This window comes from Colossoma macropomum, unplaced genomic scaffold, assembly GCF_904425465.1.
Source record: "Colossoma macropomum unplaced genomic scaffold, Colossoma_macropomum, whole genome shotgun sequence".
Classification (NCBI taxonomy): Eukaryota; Metazoa; Chordata; class Actinopteri; order Characiformes; family Serrasalmidae; genus Colossoma; species Colossoma macropomum.
In genome coordinates this window covers 21337801-21356234 of record NW_023494801.1, presented here as the reverse complement: position 1 = coordinate 21356234, position 18434 = coordinate 21337801, and the positions used below count along the sequence as shown (strand labels likewise).

The 18434-nt window shown below is 36.9% G+C and overlaps 1 protein-coding gene across 1 annotated transcript; it reads left to right on the top strand.

The window, feature by feature from the left end:
- The first annotated feature begins 799 nt into the window (after positions 1-799).
- Positions 800-6064, top strand: LOC118821699 (5-hydroxytryptamine receptor 3A-like). The gene is made up of 9 exons (XM_036590430.1): positions 800-987; positions 1222-1379; positions 1652-1696; positions 1783-1889; positions 3393-3562; positions 3657-3778; positions 4507-4717; positions 4844-4999; positions 5452-6064. The coding sequence occupies exons 1-9, from the start codon at positions 912-914 to the stop codon at positions 5709-5711; spliced, it is 1305 nt and encodes a 434-aa protein (XP_036446323.1). The 5' UTR covers positions 800-911; the 3' UTR covers positions 5712-6064.
- Positions 6065-18434: the final 12370 nt, after the last annotated feature.

Below are 18434 nucleotides of genomic sequence, written 5' to 3'. Positions count from 1 at the left end.
TGGAAGAACTTGACTGGCCCACACAGAGCCCTGACCTCAACCCCATCAAACACCTTTGGGATGAACTAGAACAGAGATTGCGAGCCACACCCTCTCGGCCAACATCAGTGTCTGACCTCACAAATGCTCTTCCGGATGAATGGGAAAAGATTTCCACAGACACACTTCAAAATCTTGTAAAAAGCATCCCAGAAGAGTGAAAGCTGTTATAGCTGCAAAGAGGGGTCCAACTTCATATTAATGCCTATGGATATATAATGGGATGTCATCAAAGCTCATGTAGAAAAAAATTGTCTTCTAATGAACTATCCCAACATATCTAATAATAAAAATATTTAGAAGCTGTGGTATTAGATATATTGTAGTGCTAATATGCTTCTCATTCGCAAACCAACAGAATGCCTAATTTGCATTGAATAGCCACCATCAAACTGTCATTACAAGCTCATGGCTTCTGTTGTATTGCACTCATTCAATAGCTTAATTAAAACTCGGAGAACACTGAGCATGAATTGTTGTCAGAGATGATTCCAGGCATGCCCCCTCTTCCCAGCTGAATGGAGGTAATTAATACAGTGCTTGTGTGTTTAAACATCAGTGCTTTCGTACATTAAAACTCAATAGCTGAGAACGTAAGACTACACTGTGTGGTTTGAGTTTATATGTGGACGTAGTTGCTTTAAATACGAGCTGTATATTTAGTTCTTACGTCATAGCCAATTAGTGTCAGAGTGAATAGTGCTGCCTTATTAAGAGCCATCTGACGTTTGCCTTCTAGAACTTCTAAGAAGAGCAGCAGAGTCAGATCCTGTATCCAAGTCAAGCTACTGAAGGTAGATTTAAGCTGTTTCATATTTTTTAGGTGTCTGTTGATACTGTACAGTAGAAGAAAGCCTTGTCTAGCTTATTTTATGCTTGTAGAGAAAGACAACATGGTTCCTGCAAAGAGAATCTTGAACATTTTCTTCATCCTTTCTCATTTAATTGGTAAGAAATGTATGTTACTATTTAGATATTTAGACAACAAATATCTACAAATATCTGAAACTGTTCAGCTCACATTGCTTTAGCGATGCTGCTTACAGCACAGCTGTAAAACAAAAAGGCTGCTACTGTCAATCATAACTTAATTATGAGTTTCACTTCAGCCATTTAAATGTTTATTTTTTATGACAAAAATTCTGCATATGAATGTATGCATCACCTTTGTTGGTCTCTTAGTGTGGTTCAATGTTATGGTAGGAGCTGTATCACCTTGTGTCTCGCGACGATGCCTGGCTAATGATCTGATTGCAAAGGGGCTATACAGCCCCCCACAGCCACCCACATGTGCAGTCATGGTGAACCTCACATCCATCCAGTATGAGACCCTGTCTGTGGTGAGTATCCCCCCTCCTAAGAAACAGAGCAATGTCCAGTTCATTCTGAACATGCAAAAATTTAAACACCTCTGTTCAAATTACATGTGCTGTAAAAATAAGGCAAAAAAATCCTCTACACCAGGGGTGCACATCTCCAGGCCTGAAGGGCAAAGCATGTTATTTGACCAGAGGTGCTTAAACTGTTGTAATTGACCATTCAATAATGAACATAGGATGCAAAACTCTCTGCATAACCAAACTAACATGACTTTTCCGCCCTTTTCTCTTAGGATACAAAAACTCTACGTTTCTCCAGCCGCATCAAAATTGAAATGGTAAGTTCTATAGATGGAAATCTGAAATGCATAACAACCAATAGATGGTTTTCACACATACTCTGTTGTTGTGTTGTCTTTAACAGGAATGGAGAGATCCAGACCTCGCATGGTCAGATCAACAGTACAAGTTTACAGAACTTATGCTACCAGTTGACAAAATCTGGACCCCGGATCTTACTGTGGACAATGCGTGAGTAACCATTTAATGCTGAGGCTAATTCCGGACTATTCCTGCCTTTAAATCTACTCTTCTCTTCTGCTTTAATAACATATGGAAGCACATTCCCACTAGGTAGATGAGAAAAAATAGAATATAGAACAGAAAACAGAAATAGAATGAAAAAAAAAAAAAATTATGATTCTTTATTTTTTTCCAGCAGCATATTAAAACATTGACTCAGTATTTTAAAATATTGAAATAATGAGTTCAATATGAAGATGGTAATTATTTTAGAAATGTATTAAGTCATTAGTATGAGATGCTAAGTCATTATCTTGAAACAGTAAGTCAATATTTTGAGAAAGTATGTCATTAATTCAAGTAATGTCAAGAATAACAAAGCCCAAAATTTGTTTATCTGTTTATTTTGAGCATAGGAATAGGAACATACAGTCACATGCAAAAGTTTTAATTTGAAATTTGCCATTTACATTGTGTAAAATCTTCATGATAAACAGACCAATTGAAATTTACTTGAAAAAAAAAATATTTCTGCATTAACTTCTATCAAAGGTTAAGTAATATTTTCCTTCTCCTGTGTTCACAGATAGAAACTGTGCACAAAAACTGCAACAGAAATTTGCAACAGAATGCAACAGAAATTTGCAAAATTTTCTTCTTCTTAAACTTCTTTTCACTTAGAGAACATGTAACAAAACACGTAATTTGACTGAGGGCTGTTCAAACCTTTGCATACGACTGCACTTCATTCACCTTTGATTATTGCATTGATGAAACAAATAAATCACAAGTTCTTAGCAATTTGAATTTTGTTTTGAATATGTGTTCATGCTTGCTCAGAAACTGCGTCCAGCAATAGCAACAGCACCATGCTTCTTTTATATAGTGATAGAAAACATGGTAGCACAGAGAACACTCTACATCATATGTGCTAATGAAAATTTAGTATTTGGTCATCAATATGGACATGCAAGCATTTCAAATACTCTGGTGGCACATTTTGAGTTTAAAGGGAAGTTAAAGTTATATGTAAATTAGGTGAAGGAGAGTTAAATCCACTGTCAGTATCTTTAATTTGCCTTTGCCTTACTGTGCCACATTTGTAAAACCTTTGGTTATAGGTATATGTACAATATGGTTATACATAATGAGTGCATGCTTCAAACACTTTTTGTATCGGTATAGGCATAATGATAAGTATGCAGAATAAATTGATTTGTTATTATAATTTACATAAAAAGGAAGAAGCAATTGGAGACCTTTATTATAACAGCTCAATCATTGACTAAACTACTTAAACATTAAACAGTTTAACAACTGAAAGTACCATTTTACCATTCTAAACCATAAAATATGAACTGTTTGTTTCACATTAAGCTGAAAACCAGGTAAAACAAAATTTAAACGAAATGTACATGACTTTGTTATATTACCGTATCACTACTACTGTAATTTTATATACTGATATCAGTTACCCTGATTTTTTTTCTCGGCTCTCTCTTGTTGCGGTAGAGTTGAGACAGAGGTAAAGCCTGTCTCTACTGATATACTGGTCGGTCAGGATGGCACTGTGCAGCATTCGATCCAAATGTACACTACAGTAGTGTGTGGAATCAACCTCTTCAACTACCCTTTTGTCACGGATGCATGCCCTGTGGCCCTTAATGGATGGAGCCAAAGCTGTAGGTTAAATGCCAATTTACAGCATTTTACTGGTGTGTTTTATAGACGTGCACACGTGACCACTTTTTATGTTTTACTGTTGTGTCCATTCAGCTTGTGGCCTGCGTTTCCAGTATGGAACCATATCTACAGTGGGAACCAACCGTGGGGAATGGCGAACCTTGTCAGTGGAGCTTCGTGGGAACAAAGACAGACTGGATCGCAACTATCTCTATGTAAGGACAATTTAAAGAAGTGCACAGTTAGTATATCTGTAACCATGTAGAGAATACATGCGTGATTTTTGACATATACTATAATGTGTTTTCCCAGATGTCATGAATCTCTGCCATTTAACCTGCCCAATGGTTTATTGTTGTATCAGATGAGAAAAGTATGGGTCCCCAAAGATTGTGTACTTATGTATAATACAGAGCCAACTGTATGAAGTTTGTAGTCATTTCAGACGTCATTTAATTGTCTAATAATAGCACATCAACAACACATTCCATAATCAATCTGAAGAACCATTTCACCATGCAAGGAACCCTTTAGGCGTGCAGATGGTTCTTTGCGTGTTTATGATTCTGTATAGAACAACTGTCTTTACTAAAGAACCTTTGAAGAACCATCTTTTTTAAGAGTGTAACACCATCTGCTTTACCGTTTCTAAGTTTTAAAAGCTCATTCAAGATGTGAGTTTGTGCATTCCAAACTCACTTCTGGGCCACAGCTCCACAGAGTTTAGCATTTTGCCTCATTAAGCACACCTGTAGCAACTCAGTAGTTAACCCTTTAAGACCAACACAAAAAGTGCCATTTAATCTGCTGTTCTCTTCTAATAATATATTTCTCAATACTCATGTTTATTTGACAAAGCCGAAATGTTTCCTACTGGCTTGGCCTACAAAGGTTCTCCCCACCCCTGATTCTGCATTTCAACCTCTTCCCTCTAACCTGTCAGGTAACCATGTCCATCAACCCCTTCAACACAATAGTGACACTAATCCTGCCCAGTGTGCTCATCATGGTGGCTGACCTGGTGAGTTTTGCTCTGCCACTGGAAGGGGGAAAGCGCAGCTCCTTCAAAATCACGCTAGTCCTCAGCTTCACGATGTCCCTCCTCATTCTCACTGACAGTCTTCCTGACACTGGCCTCTGCAGCCCTCTAATTCGTGAGTAGGGGGGATGGTCAAAGGAATGTTAAGGTCGTGCACTGAATCCTAGTAAATATGCTTCTGATAACATTTGTGAGCTGTGTATCTAGTGCAATACTAAAACATTTTATTTGTACTTGCCAGGTTACCATTTTTGCTTCTGTTTGGTTCTTCTGGTTTTGAGCTTGCTGGCATCCATGATCTTCACACGACTAGCTGTAGATGGCAGTCTCTTTTCCTGCACACTCCCGAAACGACATGAATCAGACAAACTCAAAGCCAAAACTGATACAAAGCAGGGTAGGTTGTAAAAACATAACTGTTGAAATATTGAAATATATTACAAACATCACAGTAGTCTAGCACCAAACCAGTGCAGACATCTGACAGATACAGTAAATGTTACAGGAACTACCTGACATACAAAATTCCAAAAAAGTTGGGACAGTGTGTGAAATGCTAATAAAAATAGAAAGCAGTGATTATACAATAAAAGGATCTTTAGAGAACCAAAGTGGTTTTTCTATGGTAGTGCTCTAAGCAACCCTTTTTGGCACCTTTATTTTAAAAATTATATTTTACCAACTATAGACTCTCAAGACTATAAATAATCATTGTGAATAGCTCAGCTTTGCCTCAGTACTTCAGTAGCACACAATCAACTACTATGAAAAGATGAAATTTATCCATTACTTTAAACCTACTCAAATGTTTGACTTTTAAATCTCCTCCATTTTGTCATTTTTCTAAAGATATAAGCCTGAATGGTGTGGCTACAGTCTATGCTGATGTGTCTACAGAGGAAGCTTCAGTCCAGAAAGTTGTGACTTTCTTGGAGAACATGGAGAAGGCCAATGAGGAGTCAAAGAAGAGGCAGTTCTTTGCAAACCGTTTTGACAAAATCTGCTTCTGGATCTACTTTTGCATTGATGTTATTTATATCATATGTTTAACTGCCATTACCAGAACAGAATTTTGCAAGATTAATAATCTGGATTTCTGGAGTTCATAAAATCATCAATGAAATAATGAACAGTGTAAAGAAACGATGAGGATTAGGGTCACTTCTTGTTTCAGTCTTTATCCTGTCTTATGGTTTCATATGCATGTTTGAAGTCGATTTTACTCAGGGTTAAGTATAAAGGACCATTCAAGTTTATAGCTTTTCTGAGAAAAAGTTTATATGTTCAGCGTGTCAAAACGTACCTAATCTAAAAGACCAGACAAATGAATGCTAGACTGCAGAAAAGGACGCTGGTCTTGTATCACACAGCAGATCCATCAGGTCTTCCATGAATTACTATGTATATGATTCTGTTTATCATAGGTACAAATTTTATACTGTTTAGTTAATAAAAATATTCAATTTTGTGTGTCTTATTTCTCACATTCTCAAAAATTAAAGGTGATAATTGTTATATGTCGTAGCATCTATTCATAATTCTTTTTGTTCTGAATTTGAGTAAACAGCTCTGTATTTAGAGAAGGGCCACAGTGACACGATTAGGCAACTGGATTCATGAAACCTTTCTAAATAAAAAACACTTAAAGGATCACTTAAAGGTTCACTAAAAAGAAGAAAAGACCCCCAAAATGTAGTAATTAATCAGGCATTGTTTTGTGTGTAAAATTTGCTTATTTAGTTTTAAACTAGAGTTGCAAGTCTAATGTAGTGAATGTAATGGAAGTCTCTGTAATAATATTATAATAGTTTTTTTTTACAAATATGCATTTTGGGGGGGGTGGGTGCACTATGTAAGATTTTTTTAATTAAAGTTGAAAAAAGCAGCACTATTGACTCTAAAGAAGAGGTAAAATCTGATGTGCACTGCTGTTAGTCTGCAAGCCCTGTATAGCCTGACACAGTAATAGCAGCAGGAGTGTTTTGGACCACGTCATACATCTTTACATATTGACATTACATGCACAAACGTAAAAAGAAGCTCCAGCTTAACGTTTAAGTCTCAAATCTAAAATCAACATTATACGGATGAAAATATGATGACAATAGTAGATAATTAACTCACATCTTCATAAGACATGTCCTTCACCTAATTTTGATTTAGTACTCATTTAATACTCCTTCAAAGTGCTCACTATCATCAGATTCATCTGCTTGTGGGAGTGCGAAGCATAACCGACATTACAAAATGTTCTTCTGCATGTTTTGTGCAGTTTCCACCAAGAAGGGGTTCTAATCCTTTAAACCTACATAGTGTAGCTTTAGGAATTTCTCAAGTACTCACATAAGAAAGTAGGCTATTAGGTTATTTGTTATTTGTTTTTTACAAGAATAACAGTGGAAATTCCACTGAATTCTCAAAACGTCTGCATAATTAAACGGTTAAGAAAGCAATTTGACTCCCCAAAGCAAACTTATTTCTTTCTCAGATTATTTCTTTCTCAGATTTCCCACTATTTTACTACTATCAACATTACATATAAAATTTAGAAGACATGAGTAAGTTCACTAGTGATTTTTAATAGTAAATAAAATGGCTACATTTTCATTGTAAACATGGTGAGCCATGGTTCCTTTCACTTTAAAGAAATTTGAGTCAGTAATTTTTTTCTACAATGAACCATTTCAAAAGAGTGTGAATACAGGCCCAGGTCAGACAAAGTAAAATCATGCCCAAATTATAAAGCCTGTCTCTGCCTTGGTTATTACTTTGTCAGAATGGCTTGGCTATATCCTAACTCACAGTGATTTCCTCTGCATTTTCCAAGGGTATTTCTGTGCTTGTGGTCAGAATAGCTCCTGTAAAGTCCTGCAGATTTGTTCTAGTCCATTATTAAAACTTCTTACTGTTCACTGGAACCATCAACCTGAATTACAGAATGCAATAATTATATGTACCTTCATATTTATGTCTCATCATTGGCTAGTAAAATGTGACAATGTCTGTTATATCAAGCACTCCTTGTCTGTATTATTTGTCAGGAAGACAGGTTATAGAATTGTATAATAAAACTTTGGGCCTGCTGGTGGGCTCTGACCATTTGAGGAATTAAATATCTCAATGTGTTTGTTTAACCATTTCCTTTCCTCGTGGTGGCCCAGTATTAACTGTAGTTATCATTTAACATCATGAAGGCAAATCAGTACTTTATTATGTTAAATTAAATTTGCTGGTGATGGAATTTAACTATTCTATGTTACAACTGTTTTTGGCATCTATTCTAATGGTATATGGTGATTTTACAAGCAAAATGCACTTACTGCCAGGATAAATGGTTTTAAATGTACTTAGGTGTCTAAGACTTTTACACAGAACTGTATATGTTGTCTCAATTTTAGCCGTCTTCTTGTTTTTGGTGTCTGTCTTTAATGAATCTAACAATAAAAAACTGGTATAAACCAATGCGGAAGCTCAAAAACAGCTTCCAGCAATTAGGGTTGTTTGGTATAGCCTACTTTCTTACTAGAAACAAATGCAAAAGCTGAAATATCTTCTGTTCACAGAAGACTTTAATGGTAGTATTATGTAACCTTAAACTGTACATTCCTCAAATGGCAAAATGAAAGCTGATAATACAGAGATGCTCCTATTGAGCTCAGGTCTGTGAGTGATTACTAGGTGTGGGGCAGAAAAAGACATGAGAAAAGTAAAAATAGTCATGCTGCCTCAAAATTTTGACATAATAGAGGCAAAAATCGTGTCATTCAGTGATGGAACTGGCTCACTCAAATGTATTAATGATTTAAAGGGGAATCCACCAATTTTTCACATTTCTACATAATTCAATTATTATGATGTATACAAACTCATTCAGTACAGTTAAATGTAAAATGTGCCATTCTACTGAAACTTGCAGTGTTAGAATTGTTCACAGTGGTGATGATAGGAACCAGACATCCAGAGTGTTTAATGCCTCTAAAAGCAACAGAATCACAGAAAGAAATCGCATGAAATGGTTATAAATATGCTTCCTGATGCCTGATACATTGTTTTATATTGTTATACGCCAAGCTGCAGAGTGTTAGTTAACCTTGTAAAATTCCCAGGCTTATTACATCCTGAGTCTTGCTATTCAGGAACTACATGATGGAAAACACTGGTGGAGTTGTTCTTAAGTGAAGAATGGAAGCCTGAACCTCCTGGTGGATCTTGGGCATTGCAGAGTTAAGTAAACTGATATATCTTTGTCAATAAGTTAAACAAACTCACATATTCATGTTATTATCAGTTGGAATCAAAACCAACTGAACCAACAGACTGAGTAAACTGAGTCACCACACAGAAGTAATAACCTGCTTCATTACTGTAGTATTGTTCCCTTCCATTAACATCAAGATCAACAGCACTGATGATGGAAAGCAAAGTGAATAGTTCTCAGATAAACCATCCTTTATTTGGTTTGCGGTACTGCTGAGTGTAGCCTATTCGGACCAAAAGCAGGTGAAAGGATCAAAGATAATTAGGTATGATGATGTAGTATAATACACTTACGTGCCAATAAAACAAGTTTGAAGACATCACATAGTCGTGTTTACGCTTGGTGATAGGTGCTTTAGCTGTGCATTTCTCTTACGTCACACATTAGACACATGCTGGAGTAGCGGAGCCTTTTAAACTGCCATCTGATGTTTGTTCTCTGGAGAAAGATTCACATAAGCTGCAGTTCAGCTAAGAGAGCACAGCTTGGCCAAGATCCTCCACCTGTTTCAGTTAAAGGTAGGTTACACATCGCTATTGTAACAAAACTTTATTTTCGTATATCCAAAATCGTAACTTCATTGGAAAAGTTTATTAAGATTTTCATCATTTTACACCATTTCTATTGGCCAACTGTTCATAAAATGTTCACACAGTGTGATGGGCAACTGGTTTGGAATGAGATATGAATTGATATTCAATAGTAATTTCTACAGTGTAGGCTGAAATGTTATGAACTAGACAGCGGAATATAAATACATGTTTATTTCATAGTAAAAACATAGTAAAGGTCTTGTTTATAGCAATTTCTGGCGACAAAAGTTCTAAATTTCTATAAATTGAACACTTTATGAATATGAGGCATGGATATAATTTCATTATAAGTTCATTCTGGATGCTATACAACTTTCACAGTTATTATGGAATCGTCTACCATTCAGTTTATCATTGGAAAATTACTTAATTTTTACATCTTTCTATAAATTGTTTAAACCTATAGAATATTCGTCTAATATAAGAATCACTGTATATATGCCTCTGCAACAGAATTGGTTTAATACTATTAAAAACAGTGATTCCAAACTTTTGAACTGTATTATTGCAGTGAAAACTTTTTTATTTGTAGTAAGGCTATGGTATCTACAAAGAAGATTTTGAAGTCTCTCTTTGTCCTTTTTTACCTCACAGGTAAGTCGTCAATATTACTAGTTGCAGCTGCATGCAAAGGTTTTAACACCCCAGTCAAAACACATGTTCTTGTTGATTTTCTAAGTTAAAGTATGTTAACACATCCTTTACAGAAACCATACTCTAATACGGCATTTTTCACATGTTAGAAAAAAAAGTAAAACAAAAAATATAAATTGCACAGGCCGCATTTAATGTTGTATTTTTGTGCATTCAAATGTGCAGAAATGTATTCTCTGTGAAGGATGTGTTATTTTTAAGCTTATTTTTACTTAGAAAATCAACATGTTTGACTGGGGGTGCTAATCTGTGTGTAAATCACGCTATGTAAATTTGCTGTTTTAAACTCTTATTTTAGATTCAGCTGTACAATTTGATATTCTATCAGGATTTGTCAGTGAGAAAAATATTGTATTAATGTGAATTGCACTCTGGTTGCATAGTGTTGGTGGGACCCACAACAGCTTGTGTTTCGCGCCGATGTCTGGCTAATGGGATCATTGAAAAGAAGCTGTACAGTCCTCCACAGCCTCCAGAGTGTGCTATCAGCGTGAACCTCACATCCATTCAGTACCAGACTCTGTCAGTCGTACGTATTCCCCTCTTAAATTAGTCTCAGAATAAATTTTATATAAGTGAAGGTTTGGCTTAAAATCTATTTTACACAATTGTTCGCTTGCCGCAAATGTAGTCAGTCGGCCAAGACATGTTAGATATCTGAAGTTTGCTTCTTTAGTTTTATAGAGCTAAGAGGCTAACAGGTAATAGAAGCCTATTTCCCAATAGTTAGCACAGTGCTGACTACGTCTCATAATCTTGCCTCGGCATTGAGGGACTTGCATTACGTAACCATAAATAAACTGGTTACTAACATTCAGGGGTGGCATAAGGGGACGGCAGATTAGGACAATTGCAAGGGGCCCACAAAGATGGTATCTTTAAACCAATGCAAATGCAATTGCATAACGCAAATCAGGATTTCAAAAACAACAGGAAAAATTAAATAACAAGAACAACAAAATGGGGAAGACAGTATGTCAGAGCTTAACGTGAGGTATGATATACTGGAGCTTTTAGCAGATAAGAATTGTTGCTATAGTAACTGCAGTTGTCAAATGGAAATGATGCAATGGAGCTGTCTACATTTGTCGAGTTTTTCCCTCATAAATTAATAATGCAACATAGCCTCTGTTCTCATATTCTGTCAAACACTAAAATGTAAAAGTTTAACTTGTGGTGAAGTAGAAAGTTGCCTATGTATGCTAAGAACAATTTCTTGTGGAAAGTACAAATCAAAACCTTCTAAATAAAATATCTTTTTATATTTGCAGTCATATTGCTTATATTCATATTCACAGCTTGCTGCATGAAAAGTGAGAGTTGGAATGAACAAAATAAAGAGTAGTGTTAATGACTACATTTGAAAAAGCAAAAATAAGATGCTTGACTGCCTGAAAATAAATGTCTTTCTCTTCTTTTCTGATTTTTACTAGGACACAAAAGTTCTGCGCTTCTCAAGTCGTTTAAAAATCAACATGGTAAGTTTCTTTGTAGATTATTTACGTTGCCCAGTACAAATGGATATCTAGAGCACATACTGTTTTCTACTCTAATAGGAATGGAAAGATCCAGATCTTGCATGGACAGATCCACAGTACAAGTTTAAAGAACTTATACTGCCATCTGAAAAAATCTGGACCCCCAATCTGACTGTGGACAATGCGTGAGTTAACTCCTACAATGTCCTCATCTTCCCTCTGTCAGGTCTTTTTACGCTTTTCATGAATTCAGACCTTGAATCCAGTTTTTGGTTCTGTATGTTGTAATCACTGGTAGTTACTTAAACCATTACTGCAAATAATTGGCCACTTTGTGTCCTACAAGTAGAGCTGGGCGATATGGCCAAAAACGTTATCACGATAAACAAAATTCATATCGTTCGATATCGATACATATCGCGATAAATGTCAAATCATGATTTCTTTCACGTTTGAAGGCTGATTTTGCTCCTGGGTGGTTAACTGTGGTTTTAAACTATCACTTATGGTCCCGATCATGACAAACACTCGGCAAACAGTGGAACATTTCACTAATCTGTCTTAGGAGAGTGGGAGAAAGTTTCTGAGCTGCTTTTATCAGCTGGAAAAGCACAGCTGCAATTTTTGTAATAGTCATGATTTAAGAAAGAAAACAGATTATTTTTAGCTGTATGGTGACGGGCGCTCAGCTACCCCGTTACAAATGCTAAACAAGTGGCCAACAACAGTGCTAAACTCTTTAGTTTCTCAACAACGTCAGCTCGGTTCGGTAGGTCACTGCTGTCACTCCTCCATCCGTGTCATATCACAGTATTCAGACACCAGCTAGCGACGGCTGGGTTTCTCTATGCTATCGTAGTAGTTTATGGGGTGAACCGCAGTATATCTGACGTTCGCTGTGTAAAAGCATTATCTGCAGTGTGAATCTCTCACACCAGTCACAGAGTCCTCCTTTTAGGCATGTTTAAACTGAAAGCGGTGATTTTGTGTCGTGTTTGATCTACCGTATCATCAATTCACCGTGTTTTGCCGGAGCGCTGCTTCAAGTTAGCCAGCAGCTAAAAACAGCTAGCCTGGACAGACAGCGCTCTCCCGCTCTCCAGTGCTTCACAGCTTCCTCAGTTTACTTTCGAACATGAACCCACTTCTTTCTTTCGCTTTCGTTGCTCGAGAATGCACTAATACTAAAATATGACGGTTTGGCGCTGTAACACGGCGCTGTAGACGTGATTTAACACCGCTAAAGTTGTTAGGATGCACGGAAAGAGGTGAGTTCACCGTAGGACAGTACAGTTACACCACTGACCTCGTCACTCACACTCGGTCACAGGAGAACAGATCGCTGATAACATCCACTCAGACAGGGAATGTATAACTCCGCGTTTCAGCCGTTGCTAAAGTATATTTGGCGACCCTTTTTTCACTCGTGACCACCTCCCTCTCTAATCAAGTCGAAAAATTCGGAAGTGCACCCTCTCCTGGCGACAGCAGAGTAGTGTCGCTTTCCTTGCAGTAGAAAGCGCCACCAGGTGTATTATATCGAAAATTTATCGGACCTGTCTTATCGCGCTATCGAGGAAAAGTTATATCACGATACTTATCGTTATCGTTTTATCGCCCATCCCTACCTACAAGTGATTAATCCAGGACCAAAAACTAGATTCAATGTCTGCATTTGAAGGGTCTCTGGCTTACTATAACTATGAGCATTGAACTAGCTTGAAACCTACTCTATGACCCTTGGGCTTGTGGTTGGAGCACACTTTGGCCTAACAACATAAACTCCTGATAAATGTCCTAATACTTTAACTCTGATTTCTCCCTGTTTGCCTATAGTGTTTACACAGTGGTGAAGCCTGTTTCTAAGGATATACTTGTGAGAAGCGACGGCACTGTGAAGTATGCCATTGCTATGTACATAACAGTGGTGTGTGGAATCAACCTTTTCACCTACCCCTTCGTCACCGATTCATGCCCTGTGGCCATTAATGGATGGAATCAAAGCTGTAAGAACCTCAATGTGTATCTGTTTAAAATTGTAACTTATATCTAACGCAGAGCTGGCTCTACCAAATAAGCGACATAAGTGGTTGCCTAGGGCCCTGAAATTATTCTCTCTACTTTTATTTTAAACCGTTTATAAGGTGTAGGTGAGTTTAAGGCATGAAAGAAGCTTTGACCAGACCCTCAGTATTGTCAAGTGTTTCAGTTTTCCTGAAAAGGGATACTAAACATTCCACTCTGCATGTGAGATTGAAACTGGTTGGAGAAGAGACAAGATTTGCTCAGTGTCAACACTGCCAATTAGGTTCTCAGTGACCCCAGAAGGTGTAAATGTTCATATGTGTGCAGGAATGAAGTACCCAGAGATACTTCTTGTTGCTTAAATGTTGATTTTCGATAGCTTAGGAGACTTAATGGTGATTATCCTGAAATTAGGAGAAATAGCTTTAGACAAAAGGGAAACATTAGACACTGGAGAGATAAAGGGGAGATGAGAGTTTAGTTGCAGATGAAGATGAGCGTGGTTATCTCTGTAAATGTATCTCTGCGCACATTGTGTGACTTCACTGAGATCTACTAAAACTCAAATGAGAAACACGTGTGAGATTACTGGACTGGAGACTTAATCAAAAGTCTCATCTGATCTCACTGATCTAGGAGAAACTATTGAGATATTAAAAGGTCCTCATTTTTCTTTCTTAATTTATTCTTAATTTTTCTTCTTAATTCATTTTTACATGACAATTTTCCAACCTTCCTCTAACCCTTAGTATCAGTCAGGCTGTTTTTGTTACAGTGCTTTTAAGACTGATATATGTAAATGACTTTTATTCTGACTCATTTTGTACATTACTCAAAAACAGTCCAGGCTAAAGCACTCCTCATAACTTCATAATCCTTACTATGCTAAATAGCTGGATATATTTAAATGAGTTTGTTTTAGTGACATCACAAAAAAAAATAGTTTTCATATATGGACTATGTGAACTGGGGAGCGAGCAGCACATTTTGAAATTTTGACAGTGTTTACATACTACATGGAACTCTTTATTTAAAAAAAGTGATACAGTGAAAACACACCTAAATAACAAGTCATGCTTGACTTGATGCAGATTTTTAGGTTTTACTTGCAGGCAGGGAGTACCTGTGGTGTGGGGTACAGGAATTCATAAATTTTGTTGTAATTGTGTACTGTAGTTTCTCTGTAATGTACACAAACAAAGTAGTTTCTCTGGGTTATGGTGTTACAAGAGGCACTCATATTGACATTTATGGTAATGGATTTCAAATATGTGATATAAATTAGTATATATGGATTACCCTTATATCCAATTTATATTAGTCACATATGGACATATATGTGACATATATACCAATTTATTTGAAATTAGCCATTTTCAACATGGGACATACATTTCAGTCTTATATCACTATACATAAGCGTGTGTAACGTGTGTGACGCATATATTTAACAATATATGATAGAAGGCATTAACCATGTACAGGTGGCATATATTACTCATATAAACTAGCTTTGTGTTACATAATGTAAGTTTTTTTCATTACATGTATGTTGCTAGTGTATTTCATTCTGATTTTTTGCATCTTTTGGTCTATCAGACATATATATATGATCTATGTATCAGACATAGACAGACAGCATATATGTGATCCATATATTATACATATCTGTTCATCCACCTACCAGATATTTGTATGGTCCATATATTATGCATATATGTAAAATGTTTGATACTTGTATTAATTCATAATATATATGCACATATGTTTTGAAATATATGTCTGACCCTTTATGATATATGTGCATATATGACCATATATCAGATTTCCATTAACGGTAATTGCAAATCACTCTGAGTAACTTTGTTTACATCTTAACAATTTAATGACACATAAATCCATTAAACAACTTCTGCCCTACTGCTGCAAGGAAATATATTGTGATTCAGTAGTTTTAATTTATATGCTTCTGCCTTCTGTTAATTGTCCTGTGCATATTTTAGCTTTCAGTACAGCAGAGGCTATGTTGCAATGACCCGGTAAACTGAATTATTGTGCTTACTGACATTATTGTACTTGTGTTTGTTCAGCTTGTGGGCTGAATCTCCAGTATGGGTCGATACTGTCAGTGGGAGGAGACAGAGGGGAATGGAGAACGTTAGCAGTGGCTCTCTATGGAAAAAAACGTAACTACCTCCAAGTAAATATACTCTTCTTTTTTAAATGCAGGAATGAGATTTCAGTGTTTTTTTTAGTTGTTAGTATACTTAATGTTATTAAGTATACTAACAATCATAAGCTTAGAAATTCATTTTAAACTTCAATTTGGCGAGTTTACCACAGAAGTTGAAAATTAACTATGTCAAATTTTAAAGAGATTTTCATCCTTTTCAACTGAATTTGTATCTTGAATAAACAGAAGCTTCAGTGTTTGACTGGTGGTGAAATTATAGGCTTAACTCAAAATAACTGCTGACCCTTTCCACAGGTAACTCTGTCCATCAATCCTTTTAATGCAATAGTGTCACTGGTCCTACCTAGTGCACTCATCATGGTGGTCGACCTGGTTAGCTTTGCCCTGCCACTGGATGGCGGAGAACGCAACCCCTTCAAGATTAAGCTGGTATTCAGCTTCACCATGTTGCTTCTGATGCTGTGCAAACACTTGCCTGACTCTGGCATCTGCAGCCCTCTGCTCTGTGAGTAGAACTCCCTCAGGAAATACAAGAGTGTTCAGGACATGCATTAGATACTGTGACATACTACAGGTGTAATAATTCATATTTTGCTTCAATGCAGTGCTGTCTTAATTAAATACAACTTTCAGCAAAAATAGGAAGTACCTGAAAATGTGCCTTACGTTAATATGTTACTGTTTCCAATTGCAGGTTATTAGATCATTCAGCATTATAAAACTACCTGTTCCATTTAGACTGGTTTTGTATATATAAACACCAAAGAAAAGCTGTGCTTTATAATGGTCCCAGCTAACAAGCTAGCTACCATCTAATATGTAAGACTGCTGAAAAAAAGAAAATTACAGAAATGATTAAAAGTTTCTGTTGGTTCCTGGTGGTGTTCAACAGTCAGTATTAGTAAAAATGAGTTGATATCACAGTGTAAAGGATTTAACCGCAGTTCTGGGATTCCAGGTGCATTTGAGGGTGTCCCACATGAACCTAGAGGTCTCAAATCGTTTTAAGTCAATTCCCATTAGAAAGCAAAACCATCAGGTTTTAATCTCAATGGTTCTAATGGTCTTTTTTCAGCAGGGGTGAGCTAACGGACTAGTCACAAGTTTATATATTATTCCTAACATAACTTACAATCTCATGTTTACAATTAACATGTTGACTGAAAATGTGTCCCCTTGTTTCCAGTCACAGTATTCACTGTGTTATTAGATGAATCATACATCAGTCAAACAGGAGGAACCTCTAAAGGCATAGGTAGATATGTACATGCCTGTCATTTTATGAACAAATATATTCCTGAACAAACGCAATAAAGCCAGCAAACAACTGTGCTAAAACAGTGCCACGTTTTACAGTTTACTGTACTGGCTGGCATGGTAATGAAAGCGTGCTAACTTGCTAACTCTAGCTGAGGGTCCTTGGGAAGTAAAATCAGCACGGGATTGTGAGACTGGGCTTCACACTGGTTTGTGAGGAGCCTGGCCTCTTCCTAATTACCCCATTATATCAAAAACGTGACTGCAAAACGCCAGAGGGCGCCCACGAGCAAGTCCTCAATGAATGGGAGTGAATAGAGCTAAATGACTAAAAACGTAAAGTAAATAGTTTAAATAGTTTCTAATCACTTGCCCAAAACTTTCTTTCACTTTTAGAATAGAGAAGGATGTATTTCACTTAAAAAAAGAAAACATAACTATATATTTTCCTTCTTCTACAGCAAATGGGTTTGGGGTTGCAGGACGCTAGCGTTACTGCTACTGAGTGCTGATTGGTTGGTGAGCAGAGCCGCTCATTGGCTGTTCGCGCTCACTGACGTCATGAACGTAACTGAGGCGCCGTTTTGAACTTCTACAACTCGAGTTGAAAAGCTCTTAAAAATATAACAGCGGTGTTAAAATGTTTTATGCTGTTATATGCTCAGGAAATTAATGTATTGTTTTATATTAAAAATGGTTAAGAATTTATAAACAATGACTTTGCTCAAACGCAAATCCCATTCATTTTGGACTCGATCAGGAGCGCCCTCTAGCGTTTGAGAAACCCAGAAGACATTAGAGAACGGTGATTCTTCTCGCTGCGAGCTCTTTGGTAATACACTAGCAGGGCTGCCAACTCTCATGCACTGGCTGTGAGACTCTAGCATTTTGGTCTAATCTCACACTCTCACGCCACACTTAACATTTCTGACGCATTTTACGTCTCTCCTCGAAATGACCTACAGATGCACCTGAACGCCCATAAAGTCTTCCAGCTTTACTGACTAAAAACACTCCTGAATTCAAAAGAGGGAGATCACGTTAGCTCGTCTGTCACAGCCGGTCCGTGTGTGCTTTAGATCAGTGGGGCGGAGCCGGTATCCATAGCAACAGGGAACTAATGAGCGATGTCTGTGAAAGACGAATCGCTTCTGTGGTGCGGGAATGTGACGTGACGCACTCCAGTGTCAGAGAGAAAAACCTTCACTAAACACACGACAAACGGCAACAACTCGCGAGAACTGAAGGAAAACGAAAAGGTAAATAACCGACTTCATCAGTAAATCAAACATAATTGCTAACAAGACAATTGTTAAATAAATTTTTCTACTCTCGTCTCACGCCCGGTTGTGATTCTTAGCAGACAGTTAGCG